Source organism: Eublepharis macularius, chromosome 5, assembly GCF_028583425.1.
Source record: "Eublepharis macularius isolate TG4126 chromosome 5, MPM_Emac_v1.0, whole genome shotgun sequence".
NCBI lineage: Eukaryota > Metazoa > Chordata > Lepidosauria > Squamata > Eublepharidae > Eublepharis > Eublepharis macularius.
In genome coordinates, this window is record NC_072794.1 from 66929443 (window position 1) to 66943928 (window position 14486).

Here is a 14486-nt window from a genome sequence, read left to right on the forward strand (position 1 = left end):
ACACCGCTGGGTCTTAATTTATTGCTTCTTCCTCTTTAATCCTTCTAAATGTAAGACTAAGTTGCCAATTTGAAAGTAATAGGGATTGTATTCTGCTTTTCATTAAATTGTTTTCTTTTTGCAAGACTTGGATTGTGTGTTTTGCAGTGAATTACAGAGGTACCAATTGTGAGGGGAAGATTTATGTATCCAGGGAATTGGGATATCTCCTATTCTGGATGGGGTTGCGCTTCCCCTAAAGGAGCTGTTGTACTGTAGGGTGCTGGCGGACCCAGGATAGAAAGGTAACAGCTGTGGTCAGGGGTGTCTTTCACAGCTTCATCTGGTGAGTGTGCTGCAGTCCTTCATGGGTGAGAAAGATCTTGCTGCTATGGTGTACGCCTGGTAACATCTATATTAGATTACTATAGTGGTCTTTATATGGGGCTGTCTTTGAAGACTGTCCAGAAGCTATAGTTGGTACAGAATGTTGCAGCCGTGAAGTTGACTGGAGAGGGTCGTAGAAGTCATATCACTTTAGTCTTGTTCCATCTGCACTAGCACCCAGTTTGCTTCCAAGACCAGTTCAGGGTGTTGATATTTTCCTTTAAAGGCCTATGTGGCTTGGGGTCAGCATACCTTAATGGACTGCCTACAGCCATATAAATCTGCCTGTCCACTTCAATCAAAACCCTGCTTTGGGTGCCCTGTCCTCTGAAGCTAGGTGGGTGACCACCCAAGAAGGATTTTCATGCTCATGGGACCGAAACTTTGGAACTCCCTCCCTGGAGAATTTTATCTCCCTCTGTTATTGTCTTCCATCAGTGGGTGAAGCCTTTTTGTTCTGTTCAGCACCCCCACTAACTATTATTGGCCCTTTTCCCTGGTCGTGGTGTGTGTTTGAGTGTATATGTTTTATTGAATTGTTTAAATATTTTACATACACTTGTATTTTAGATGCTGTTTTAATGTTAAGATATTTTAATGTTTGCTTCCTTGGATAATTATTTTGATGGAAAGGTGGTATAGAAATCATAGAATCACAAGGTAGGAAGGGACCTATAGAGTCATCTAGTCCAACCCCCTGCAAAATGCAAGAAACTCCCCAATACCTGCCTCCTCTCACACAGTGACCCTTACTCCATGCCCAGAAAATGGCAAAACTCCATCAGGATTCCTAGCCAAACTGGCTTGTGGAAAATTGCTACCTGACCCTAAGGTTGTGATCAGCCTTACCCTGGGCATGTAAGAAGAGTCTGTGAGAACTAAGCACTGATGAAACCTTTCCTACCCTCCCTCTCATGATCTGCCTAGGTTATAGAAATGTGTTACATTTAAATAAACTGTAGTATAATGGAACAGCTCAGGAGAGATGCTTTCCTAAGTGAATAGGATTGTAGTCTATTGCAATGTTTCTTGCATGGTATACTTGGTTTGCTGGTTTGGGTTCCCATGGAGAGAACGTTAGGGTGTAAACAAAGTAAAACAAACACCTTTGTATTCCTATTTATGGATTTATGGTATATCTTGCCTTAAACAGCTTTCTTTTTGCATTGTTTTCTAATTCTGTAATCCTGGTCATATTGGATTGTTCGTTGGATGTTTTCTGCTGACATGTTTCTTCTCACAGAGAAAGGCAGAATATAAATGAAGTAAATATTCAGTATGAATTTTGTAGTAGAAATGCATTCACTCTACCGGCTATGTATAGGCGCATCTGGCTCTCTTCTGCATTTGTGTTTGGGACCTGCTGCATATGCTCAATGGCCTCAAGTACTGACAAAGGGCAATATATCGCTACCTTTCATCAATATCTAGCAATCTCTGTAGATGGGGACTGAATTTCCCTACCCTTTAATATCTCCTGATGCAGTACTTAAAATTTATAGACTATAGTACTATTTTTTCTGTATTTCAGAATGAGAACTAAAACTGTCTTTATATTTCATATTTCTAATATATAATATTAATCTTTGCAGGATGTGGCTTTAGATTTTGTTACAGGAAGCAGAAGTAATAGTTAAATGCTGCATATACCTGTTTGTATTAACTTTTCTCATTGAGAAGTTTGTGTTTTTTTCAAGTTCTTAAATTCATTGGTTTTCTTTTCTAGGAAACAAAACATTGCCTGACAGTTAATCTTACTACACTACGTGTCTGGTGTTATGCATGTAGCAAAGAAGTGTTTCTAGATAGAAAACTGAGATCTCATTCCTCATTGGAAACTGTACGAGTATCTCATCAAGATCCTGAAGACATCTTACAGGTAATTAAGCATATTTTCCACCTGACATTGTATGTGGAAATAGCATTGTAATTGGGTTTTGGTGAGGTTTCCCCTAGGGTTGCTAAAATGTTTCAACTGATAAAAGCTTTAATCAAATTCATGCAAATTCATACACAACAAGAATTGTTCTCTTGAAACAGAAGCAACTATAATTCTGTGGATGGGTTTTATATTTTGAAATTGATTGAGATCATGTACTCTAAAGTGCCATATAAAGGTGCAGTGTTTGAATGTATTCTAATTTTTATGATTCAAGTTATGAGTGTTCTTAATGTTTTACAATTGAGTTAATGGCTAAAATCCAGTGAATCTCTTCACATACCCAACGACTTATTTCTTTCCAAAGGGATTTTTGACTTCTAAAAAAAAGGCTTTATCACAAATTGTTCTTTTAAATTACTCCATTGTTTTTACCATGTGGCGTGGGGAGCAGCTCTGAAAAATAAGGATCTTAACGGCTACAGAGAAACGTCATTTTTCTAGGTCGACGTATTTTGTTGTTTATAGTATGCCTTTCTCACTGGGTCTCAAGTAGGTTGCCAGATCCCCTTACCCTCCTGGTTTTGGGGGGGGGGGCAGCATTCAACTTTTCTTTGCTCTTACTGTGCATGCTCCCAGGCTGATTTGGGCACCAAAAGGCCTGATTTGGCCCATTTGAGGCCCAAATTGGTTCACTGCAAAGCACGGGAGTGCTGTCAGGGCAGCATGCTGACATCACTCAAGAGTGATATCATTGTACCGCCCTGGGAGGCCTGTTCCCCTGCCTTTACCCCCCCCCCACTGGCCAAGTCACTGGTGGTGGGGGGTGGAGGGTGGGAGCAAGGGATCTCCCAGCCCCACCAGAGGACTGGGGATCCCTAGTCTCAAGGCGGGTTACATGAAGTCAATACTTTCAACAGGATTGGACATACAAAAAAAAATGCAATACGATTTGGATTGCCGGAAACTGGAACCAACCAAAATCTGAAAGCAGAACTTAAGCAAAATATAAGTATCAACGAGATACATTAAATGATGCAAAATTTAGATAGTAGGATCCTACTTACAGCAATAGGCAATGCAAGTTATACCACACAGGGCTTTTTTTCAGGGGGAACGGAATTCCGGAACCTCTTGAAAATGGTCACATGGCTGGTGGCCATTTTCTCTGAGGGCAACCCACTGAGTTCCACCACCTCTTTTCCCAGAAAAAAAGCTCTGACCACAGTAGTATAGACAACAGTCTCTAACACTTTAGTATCTTTCTGAATCATTTTGTTATAATACAGCCCTGGTACTTGTGTAAGAAAGCCCTCTTGAATATTTCAGATTTGCATTGTTTGCAGAAGGCCAGTAGAGTGGGAGCCTTCCTGATCCCATTAGGCAGGACATTCCAAGAGGTGGAGGCAATAATAGAACGAACACATTATGAGCAGTTACTGATACTGCTTAATTGCAGGTTGGCACGTGCAGAAGGCCCTGCTCTGCTGAGCGAAGCTGCCATGGCAGAGCATAGGGAGACAGGAGATCCCACAGATAAACAGGACCATGGCCATGAAGAGCTTTGTATATGATAGTCAATACCTTAAACTGAGCCCAGGGACTAACTTTCATAATATTTATACACTTTAAAAGAAATTGAACTAAAAAGTAATTCATTGAAGAACGCATAATTTGATCACATGCTATCCAAATAAACATAGGTTAGGATGCAAAGGGTAGGTTTTATTGGTGAAAGTGACTTGTGTTTGGGGTGTGTACCTTTCTTGATTTCTCCTGTAGCTGTGGTTTCCTCATGCTGTACTTGGGTGGGGGTGTGGACCCTACAGAATAGTTTGAGCAGTAACTTGGTGTGCATGTGCCCTCAAGGGGCTTTAGTGAGCAGAATTCTACTCATAAACTGAACTCATTCAGTCTGCAGAATACAAATCCTAGCGTGTAATGCCCCAAACTGTAGAAGAATGTGATTGCAAATAAAATACTTAAATAAAATTGCATGTAAGTACTACAGATTTTCAGAATTATAACATAACCAAAACACCATATAAGACTATAATGAGATGATGACATAAGCATAAGAGCATAAATAAATTATTTGAAAATAAATGGTACGCATAATAGAAATGAGGTAGGAAATAGTATTTACAAGCCTACTCAAGATATAACTACATAGAAGTCTAATAGACTAGTTCTTGTTTTATCACTTTTTAGTATCCAGCACATTATCAGCAAAAGAGTATGTGTCCTGATCATCTTTCTTATTAGTTATTGATATTTGTCAGTCATGAATGTATCTAGTCTTTTTACTGAAGCCAGAATTTTATATATTCAATATACATGTACTCGATTATTTTACCTAAACATCTGTTTTTGAAACTGAACAAACTGGTGACAGAAGTGGGAAGGGCTGCATTAGAGCCATTTTGTAAATGTAGCATTTGTATGGCACTATTAACACTAGATTTGTTGCATCAGATAGAAGAATTTTGACCTTACCAAGTGTAAATGCTTGACTTTATAAGTAAAATGAACAATCTTGAAGTTGAATCCCTTTGTCATCTCCCCCCCTTCCCCCGGCCACACACACACATTGAGCCATTTCCATTTTAGGAAAGTTTAATCCCAGGGTTGAGGGACTTGTGTGTCATAATGGCACTGTTTGGGCAGCTGTAATGGGGAGGTGGAAGGGGGTGAAATCATTCCTTTCTCTTCCTTGAGCAAAGGACTGCTTATGCAAGAGGCAAAAAGAGCAATCTCATTCCTTTCCCCCTCCCCACTACAGCCACCTGATTATTAGTACACAGAAGTCCCTCGACCCCAAGAACAAGAGGGAGTGGAAATGGCTCCATGGGAGGCCAAGGAAACTCTGGATCATCAGTGCTTTCCATTGGTGGTACATGGGCTCCAGATATAGATATGTAAGCGTTTTAAACCTGCATCAAAGTGAAGATAGTATTTGAAAAAATGGTTTTTATATTTTATCTTTCCTACAGGATATTAGACTCCCTGGTATCCCTACACTGAAAATTCCTCTGATTGCAACATTTGATGACCTAGATGTACAGGTAGATGAAGAAGATGAATTCAAGGCAAGAGGTAATATAACCGAACAATTTACTTGAATATTGATAGCTGCAACAAATTACTGCTTCTATAAATATCTCCCCATTTCTATTTGAATTCCATAACAGTAAGGATGTTAAAACACTTTAATAACCATGTTTCCTTTGTTAATTAAAGCTGTTTTCAGGATGATATTAAAAATAGTTATTCACAAGGAGAGCCCACGAGAAATGCAGGGTGTGGGGTTGCAGCCACATTGGGATTCCTTTCTTGTCAGCCTCACTTTGCCTAGCTTCCCACAGACTTGGTGCAGAGGCTGCAGTGGCTCAGTTCCCAGCCCATCCCCACTGTGGTTACAGCCATCTCTCCCCCCACCCCAGCATACTTCTGCTTTGCTGTCACCACAGTGGTGGCAGTTTCTACTCTCAAACCCCCCTTCTCTCCTCCCCCCACCCCAGTCGTGATAGATTTGTTGCTGCTTCTCCTCTGGTCACCTTAATTTTCTCCAAAGTCTCCTCTAGGCCACCATCTTCACTCTCCTTGCCTCTGCTGCTGATGTTGAAAGCAGTAGAGGTAAGTGGTGCCAGGCTGGGAAGAGGCAATGCCCACTCCCAGGCTGCATAAGTTGCTTGGCTACTGCCTTTTGATGCAGCTGGTGGCTGAGATGGGCTTTGTTCCTCTAGTGACAGCAACAGTGGCAGCACACCACTTTCAACAGGGCCTGTCCAGTCTTGCGGGGGAGGGGGGGTAGAATTTAATCCCACCCATTTTCCCCTTGTGTTTCAGGTTTTTCTGCAACTCAGGATCCCCCAGAAAGTTGCAGAAACATCTGTTTTGGTCCCAGGTGGTCCACAGGTTTGAATATCTTTAGACTAGGGCCACTTGGCTATTAGTATATAAGATGTATTGGTGAATACATGTGTCTTAAAAGTTGGTGGCTGTGTTAGGGAAAACAGTTAAAAACATCAGGACCATGAATTAAAATGTATTGAATAATATTTGTGATCTTTAATAAGTTTAATATGAATATCCCTGAAATTCAGATTAATACTGTTCTGGAACAGTTGGAGCCCCCCCCCCCCTCTCTGCACTTTGTAAGGCTATGATGCTCTTGGTCTGTTACCCAATATATTAATTTGCAATGGATTTAACGCTTTGCTGAACAATGCCTCTATGGAAGTTATTTAAGTCAAGTATATAAAGTGTGAATTGAGATGAGGAGCATTTGAAAACCTTAAGCGAGGCTTTTACTTTGTGGATTAGCAAGTAACCCCTCAGTATGAACCGAGTCTCTATGAAGTCTATACAGTGAGTACGCTGCCACTTAACACTGAATATATCACTATAATTGCTGCTATATTTTTCTGTGCAAAAGTAGCAGAAGCTCTCACAGGAGTGGGCGGGAAGCAATTTCTGTTTCCCTTATTGCTATAGCCTCCTGTACTGTACTATTCCTGAAGGTTCTCTGCTTTTCTGAGGCTTTGGGGAGCTGCAACAGAACTTCAGTGGGAAGAGGGCAATCCCTTCAGAGAATGGGGAGAATTTTACCAGTAGAGGGGCTGGCAAATGTTTTTACATGCAACTTGAAAATATGATTTATGTAGATTTCTAGTTGTTATAGGATGAAGGAAAGGTGACATTCTTGTGCAGTTAGTGGCACTTATTCCAGAGGGGTCATTGTGTTAGTGTTGCAGCAGAAATAAATGGAATTCTTTTGGCCTGTCTTAAGATTAACAAATTTTATTCTGTCATACCACGTGAGGGAGTGGTTACTTAAAAGCAATCTTGTCAATCAAAAATAGTCAACACAAGTTCTCAGCTTGACTACTAGCCTTGTCAACTGGAAAATCTCATAGAGCTGTCAAACCACTTTGGTCTAACTTCCCCCAGGGACAGCCCAGCCTCTTAAATCCCTGAAGAGGCTCAAGGCCTCCTTTAGTCTAACCTTACCAGTTACTGATCTGTCTGTGACAGATCAGTTGCATCAAACTTAACCCTCTCTGGTCAGATGATTCACACCATTCACAGAATAACAAATAGGGTATGACCAGATATTACTTGAGACATGCCTGTGATTGTCATGGCAGCTATAAAATTCTGAGCTGCCTTGGCATTGATGTTGAAATCCCTCCAGTGCTATCTGTAATGAAAAGGAGGCTGTTTGCCTTAGGGGGGATTGGAGTCAGGCAGGTTTGGCAGGAAGCTGAGAGTCAGTCTCCTCCCCCCCCCTCCACACACACATACTTAGGGTGGGTCCCAAAGAGTCCGTCCCTGCTGCATGGGTGTGTGTGAGTTTGAAATGGCCAGCTGATTTGGCGGAAAGTGTACCAAAGGACAAGAAGGAATATAGAGAAAAAAACCTGAAGCTACCAAGGCTGGATAGCAGCCTTCATTAAGTTCTTGGCATCTTTGAGCTGTTTTCTCAGAACAGGAATCTGATATAAAGTGAAGATCAGTATAAGATCAGTATAACTGGTTAACCAGTTATTTTCCTTTTAGTTTATTTCTAGTGCTTTACAGCACTAGCTGTGATCTGATCAATTCCCATTTTATGTGTTAGCTTTTTGTAGTATCTATGCAAGTTTTGTTTTTCTGTATGCTGGTTTGACTGCATTGAAATACTTACCGGCTCACTTGACCATGTACACACATGTGAGCATATGCCTCTTCTGATGACTCACGGCACATAAGCAGAGGGAACTAAGCCCTTTCAGTGGCTCACCAGCTTGGAGAAAGAGACGGGGAATACTCAGAAGGTGAAACACTAGGGCACTATCAGCATAGGAGTATCCAACACCCAATGAGGTGGTTGGCACATGAACTGAATCTGTACTGTCTTGCAGTCCCAGCACCAAATATAAACCCTCAAACGGTGGGGAATGTTGAACAGGATGCTTGGAAAGGTCTGTTGTGCCAAGAATTCTGGTGGGAAAGTTGCGACAGCCCAGTTCCTCATTCCCCATTGAGCTAGGTCTTAGTGATACATGTCAATCTGGGCCTCGTCATTCAGCTGTTTTTCCACTTGTATTTTTGGCATTCAGTAGCAGAACCTTTGATCTGATAACAGGCTGATAGGACATACGGGCGGGGCGGGGGGAGGTTTGCCTGAGAAAGGAGTCAGAACGGAAGCAAGCCCTTAACTGTGTTGGTTTTTTTCTCCTTACCTGATGTATCCTATTCCTTCCACAAGATATCCTTCTGCCTGAGGTAATTGAGATCCACTACTGCCTCTCCCTCACCAAGAACTTCCCAAATGTATCACCCCGACTACAGCCCAAATACAGGCATAGAACAGCCAAAATAAAATCCTTGATGCCATTCTAAAACATACGGTGGTCAAACTAAATTAAGATCATGGAAGAGCAGTGGAGAGTAAAATAAGTCGTAAGTGGCTACCCTAAACTCTCTGTTCATTGGCAGCATTCAGTCCTTAGAGTCTTCACCATGCTTACTAAAAATATTGCTATCAGATATCCCCATTATGCACAAAAATTTCCTACCCTTGTTGATTCCGTGGGGTGAGCTGCCCTTTATGGTGGGTCCTGGGTGAAATAACTATCCCATGGAAATGGCTAAGGAGTTCTTGCTCGGTGATTGGGTGTTACTGTCCCAAAGGAGGTGGAGCCTTCTCTCTTAGCTTGATCACATTGTTCCACTTGGGTGCCTGTGGCAGCAATTGAATTGGATAAGAAGATGGAATGTGGTGGCTGAATTTTCCTGTCCTTCCAATTGCCATGTCTGTATTTCTGAGACTGGTGGCAGGTGGGTATAGAGCCACTCTCTGGAAATGGCCACTTATTGATGGTATGGGAAAGGAGACAGAGTGAAAAGAATTGAGTTGGCCAACCTGGTATGACTGAAGCTCTCCGGTGTAGACCAAGCAATACTCTGTCCGCTCCCCAGATGTTAGTGCAGGCTGGTTTTTAGGGGGGTTTTTTCTATTTTTTATTCCGCCTTCCCCACATTTTCAGCAGGTCTTGTTAGTCTTTAAAATGCTATAAGAACCCTGTTTGTTATAAGAATGTTTTAATCTTTGTTGATTCCTATTCCTAGTGTAGAAAATCCAACTGTACTCTTTGGTGCAGACATTTACATAACTTTATTAGTTGAGTTTGACATCTTGCTCTCCTGGTCCAAAGCAAATGTTTATCTGACTGGATAATAAGTTTGGAATCTGACAGCCAAGCACTCAGGTAGCATGATGAGAAGAAAATATCAGTTTCCCAGAAAACTTGGAAGAATTGCCAAAATGCCTTGTGATATTGTGGCAAAGAAGTAATATAAAGAGAGCGATCATGACCTGTTAATTTTAAGATCTCAAGGGGTGCGGAAGATCCAAAGAGTGCTGAATGTATTACAGAAATCCAGTTTGAATGGAGAATTGGGAATCTGAGGGAGAGGTTGTTGCACTAGAACATTAAGGGAAAGGGCAGAGCAAGGTCTAATGCACAATGAGTAAAGCAAGATCTAATACACAATGATAGGAAGTGAGGGAGGTCTTGAAGGCTTCATGTTGTGGACTGGGAGTGCTACAGTATAGATCCTGACAGAGTTGCTGAACCTTGAAGAATTGCTTAGAAAGTGAAATTATTACTCTCAAAAGATTATTTTGGTCAGATGAGACTGGGATGGGATGGGTAGTGGTGAGGAGAGTTGGGGCTGACTGATGGATTGAAGTTAACCAACTTATATGTTGACTTCAGATATAGTAAATATGTTTGAAAGCCAATATTGACATCTGAGAAGTTTTGCAGATGTAGCAGAATGGAATGTTTCTAACTTTATAAGGAATTATTTATTTCTTGCATATGTGTTGTTAAACTTCGTTTTAATTTGCTTAGTGGTTTTTCCCTATCTACAGGATTGACAGGCTTGAAAAATATTGGCAACACTTGTTACATGAATGCAGCTTTACAAGCTCTTTCAAATTGGTAAGAAAAAATAAAGAGTTCTTTCTGTACCTTTGCAGAGTCATGCCTCTGTGAAACTTGCTGGAAGTTATAAGTGCACTCTGGTTGCACTTACTTATTTAAGTAGCGTAAAGCTTCCCTACACATACTTCTATCATTAGTTATGATGTTAAGTGCTGGACTGACTTCTGATGTTATGTGAACTTGCCATCTCCAAACAAGCGAAAATAGCATTGGGGATAAGAAAGTAACTTTTGAAGTTTTACTTGTATAGTTATAGAAGTTCCTAGGGATGAAATGGTATATTTTCAAAGGATGAAACTATTAAACTCCTGCATTTTATGCTGCAAAGAATCAAAACATTTTCAGTCTCCTGTTGATATATGTGTAGTGAGAAGTATTCAAAAGTAAAGGTTTAGGAGAGGTTTACCTTTTTTCTTGAATATTAATCGGTAAGAAAAATCACAGAGAAGTAAGCTTTTTACGACTTCTCCCTGTGTTGTTAATATTAACTTGAAAGGTGCCTTTCTAATTTCTGCCAATGAGTCTAAGGTACTGCAGAGTCAAAACAATCAGATCAACACACATGTTTAAAGTGTCAGTTTTATACAGACTAGCTGGCAGTGCAGTTCTCAGGTTTTGTCACCTTACATTACAGCCTATGAAATTGTGTTACCACCAGAGCCTAACCTCAGCTATGTGTTAGGCTCAGCTACAGCAGTGACAACAACCTTTCTTTTGCTGAAAGCACATTAAATTTATACAACGGCTCTTAGATTTCGTTGCCCAGCCAAAAAGAGGAATGACTCTATCACTTCTATCGGAGAGGCTAAATGCCTTTTATTATTTGTGTGTGCTTAGCAAGGAGCAAAGTTACAGTCTTTAATCAAGGGTAGGAATGGTGATGCTTTAGGGCTAGTATTTTATACTAATGACTTTTTTCTTCTTTATTGCCAGCCCACAGTTGACACAGTTCTTCCTTGACTGTGGAAGTTTAGCTCGGACTGATAAGAAACCAGCTATTTGTAAAAGTTATTACAAGCTCATGACAGAACTCTGGCATAAAAGCAGGTATTGTGTCACTTACGTTGTGGAATATCTCATAATCACCCTCACATGATTCTTCTAGGAGAATATTTTCTAAGAAATTGAACTGAAAGGTTCCATTTTTCTTTGGTAGGCACTGTGCGGCATAGTACTTGCATAATGCCCGCTGCAATCAAATATCACATTAAACTGACATTATGCACAAAATCAGCTTGCTGGGCTCTTGCCTCTACTCTTTCTTCACTCACAGAGTGTGATGAAAGAATCCTAGTTTAAAACAAACTCCAATTACCTGTGGAATTCCTGGGTTACCCAGAGTTAATTTTCCCCACCAAAAGTTGTAATTGATGTGGTTTAGAATCTTGGCTTGTGGAGTATAGTAACTCCTGCTAACTCAGGCATCTGTCTTCATATATCTCAGGTAACTGGAGTTGGTTTTTAAATGAGGACTTCTTTATTGCTTTCCGTGTGAGTAGGAAGAGGGGAAGAGGCATATGGGAAGACCTGGCAACAAGCTGGGTTCCTGCACTTGGTTAGCTTAATACCAGGTTGTACTGTCTGAGTAAAGCTGTAAGCATGGCTTGGCACTACATGAACAGGCATGAATATTATGTCTATCCCTTCTCCTCTTCTGAGGATGATGTGTAGGATACTTCTGGTTGCTTACTTTGGTACAGGCTAATTTGAAGGTAGCAAAGTCTGTTGCTAGGAAAATGTCAGAAGAAGCCATTATTTTTAGTGTATGTTTACACAAGTGTAAGATGCAGATAAGGATGACTGGAGTTTTGCATGTGTGTGCTACTGGTGCATGAAAAGGGTATTGGGATGCCTCCTCACCAATTCTCAGAATCATATAAATGGGAACAATTGATTGGATTCAAAGTTATGTCAGTGTAGCAACTTGATAAAAGTGATTTTTCACTGAATTCTGTGTATCTGAAGCAGCCTGCTGAGCTCCTTAAAATGCCTCTGGAACAGAATACCATACAGGATTAAGAAGTTGCAGTGAAAAAGGGACTTTGTTGGACTCATCCTTATTTCCTTTTCAATGAATGTCATCCTATTTCAAGAACTAGGGTTTTCTTTGCAGGAGGAGGATTCCTGCTAACGTACTCTGGTTACTGCGGCACTCAGTGCTGAGTGGCATACTGTCTTTGGACCCCTGAACCATGCTGTGGGGGTGGGAACTAATGAATAACTGGTCCTGTCAAGTTATCATGTTGATGTAACCTTGCATTTAACTCAGTGTTAGACTTATATAACAGCTGCAGAGAAGTACAGCTTTTATATTCAGAGTCGATAATGAAAAGTATATTGGAAGAATGTTACTTTTTGTGTTGCACACTCATAAGTGATCACAGTTTGAATAAAATTACACTGAAAAAATCCAAACAGTTTGAGAAGTTGCAAGTTTACTGCAAAAGCTTTTCTTCCAGGCCTGGAGCTGTTGTTCCAACAAATTTGTTCCAAGGAATTAAAACAGTTAATCCAACATTTCGTGGATATTCGCAACAGGTAAGCTTTTCTTAAAGTTTTCTTTATGCATATCACTGCAGCAAATTATTTTGGACTATACTGTTGCAAGATTTAGAGAACTAAAAATTATTATAGGTTAAAGCATACATAGCAAATAAAAAGGTAATATCTATGCTATTCAATAAATATGGACCTTGAGTTTCCTAGAAAACTACCAGACTTTCTATTTTTTCCTTCCTGTTACTTAATAGAGCAGTTGATTGTGCCTACTATATAGACTTCCAGAGTATGAGGGGAAAGGTCTTAAACACAATAAATTTAGTTAAAACCCAAGATGGGGAACTAGGAACTTGCTAGTTTTGTTGCTTATAACAATGTTAGTAATGGGCAGAAATTCTGTGCTAAAATACTTTACAATACATACTAGCTTAACCTAGTAGTTCATGTACTCTCTATACCAGAATGATTGATTTAGTGCAGTTTTAGCTTGAATTAATAACAAGCATTGTTTTAAGAAATGCTGACTTGCTGCCAGTCCGTTAAGTTTGTAGGAACCCACAGCAGAAAAAAACAGTGTTGCATATACCTGTAACTGTTGTTCATCTAGGTCTTCGTGCAGGCACATATTGGGACTGTGCACGCACAGGGCCAGCCATCAGAAAGATTTTCAAGCTCTCAAATGCTAGAGGGTGCGCCGCCCCGGCAACACGCCTGTGCAGAGTGTTCCAGCCTAAGTCATGTTGCTGGGCGGAGCTACCCTTCCTTCAGTTCCTAAGCTGCTGTAAGATCAGAGAAGCTCACAGCGGGGTAGAAGGGAGGGAATGTGTGCCTGCACAAAGACCTAGATGAACAACAGTTACAGGTATATGCAACACTGTTTTCGTCGTCAGTCTTCAGTGCAGTCCCACATTAGGAGTATAGCAAGCTACTCACCAATGGAGGAGGGTGTGAGCTGTTCAGGTCAAGATGGAGTGCAGAACAGCAGTTCCCACTGTGGCATCTCCTGGCATTGACATCCATTGAATAGTGACGAATGAAGGTATCCACCGATGACCAGGTTGCTGCCTGGCAGATGTCCTGCAGGGGAGTTCCTCGGAGAAATGCAACTGAAGCTGATTGTGCTCTGGTAGAGTGAGCTCTAATGGTTACAGGACAGGGAACCTTGGCAATTGCGTAACAACGTCTTGATTGCAGCTACAATCCATTGGTTAGCTACTGGGAGGCCTTTGCGAGGACCTGCATAACAAATGAACAAACTCTTGGACCTATGAAAAGATTTGATCCTATGAATGCAGTACAATAGCACTCTCTTCACATCTAGTTTGTGAAGAGCGCGTTCCAAGTTGGAAGATGGATTGGGGAAAAACACAGGAAGAATGACCTATTGTTGTAAGTGAAACTTGGAAAGGACTTTTGGAAGAAACTTCAAACTAGGGTAAAATATGACTTTCCCATGAAAAAACTCGAGGAATGGGGGGTCAATGCGGAGGGCGCTGAGCCCCCCCACCCTCTTCAAAGAAGTGACAGCCACCGGAAGTGCTACTTTCCAGGATAGGACATTGATATTGCAAGAGGTTCAAAAGGTGCCAACATAAGCTGCCCTAGGACCAAGGAGAGGCTCCATTGGGGCAGAGGGAGGCGTCTAGGGGGGAAAATGTTATGTACCCCTTTGAGAAATTGCTTAGAGGCGTGGTGTGAAAATACCATCTTGCCGTCAATGGTTTCATGAAAGGTAGAAATGGCTG

At 41.0% G+C, this 14486-nt stretch overlaps 1 protein-coding gene across 2 annotated transcripts in view; it reads left to right on the top strand.

The window, feature by feature from the left end:
- The window catches only part of USP33 (ubiquitin specific peptidase 33), a 72353-nt gene that overhangs the window by 14111 nt on the left and 43756 nt on the right, over positions 1 to 14486 (top strand). For both annotated transcript variants that reach the window (XM_054980062.1, XM_054980063.1), the window contains exons 5-9: positions 2093 to 2245; positions 5239 to 5341; positions 10170 to 10239; positions 11176 to 11289; positions 12702 to 12780. In XM_054980062.1, coding sequence (XP_054836037.1) covers positions 2093 to 2245; positions 5239 to 5341; positions 10170 to 10239; positions 11176 to 11289; positions 12702 to 12780 — 519 coding nt within the window. The remainder of the gene's footprint in view (positions 1 to 2092; positions 2246 to 5238; positions 5342 to 10169; positions 10240 to 11175; positions 11290 to 12701; positions 12781 to 14486) is intronic.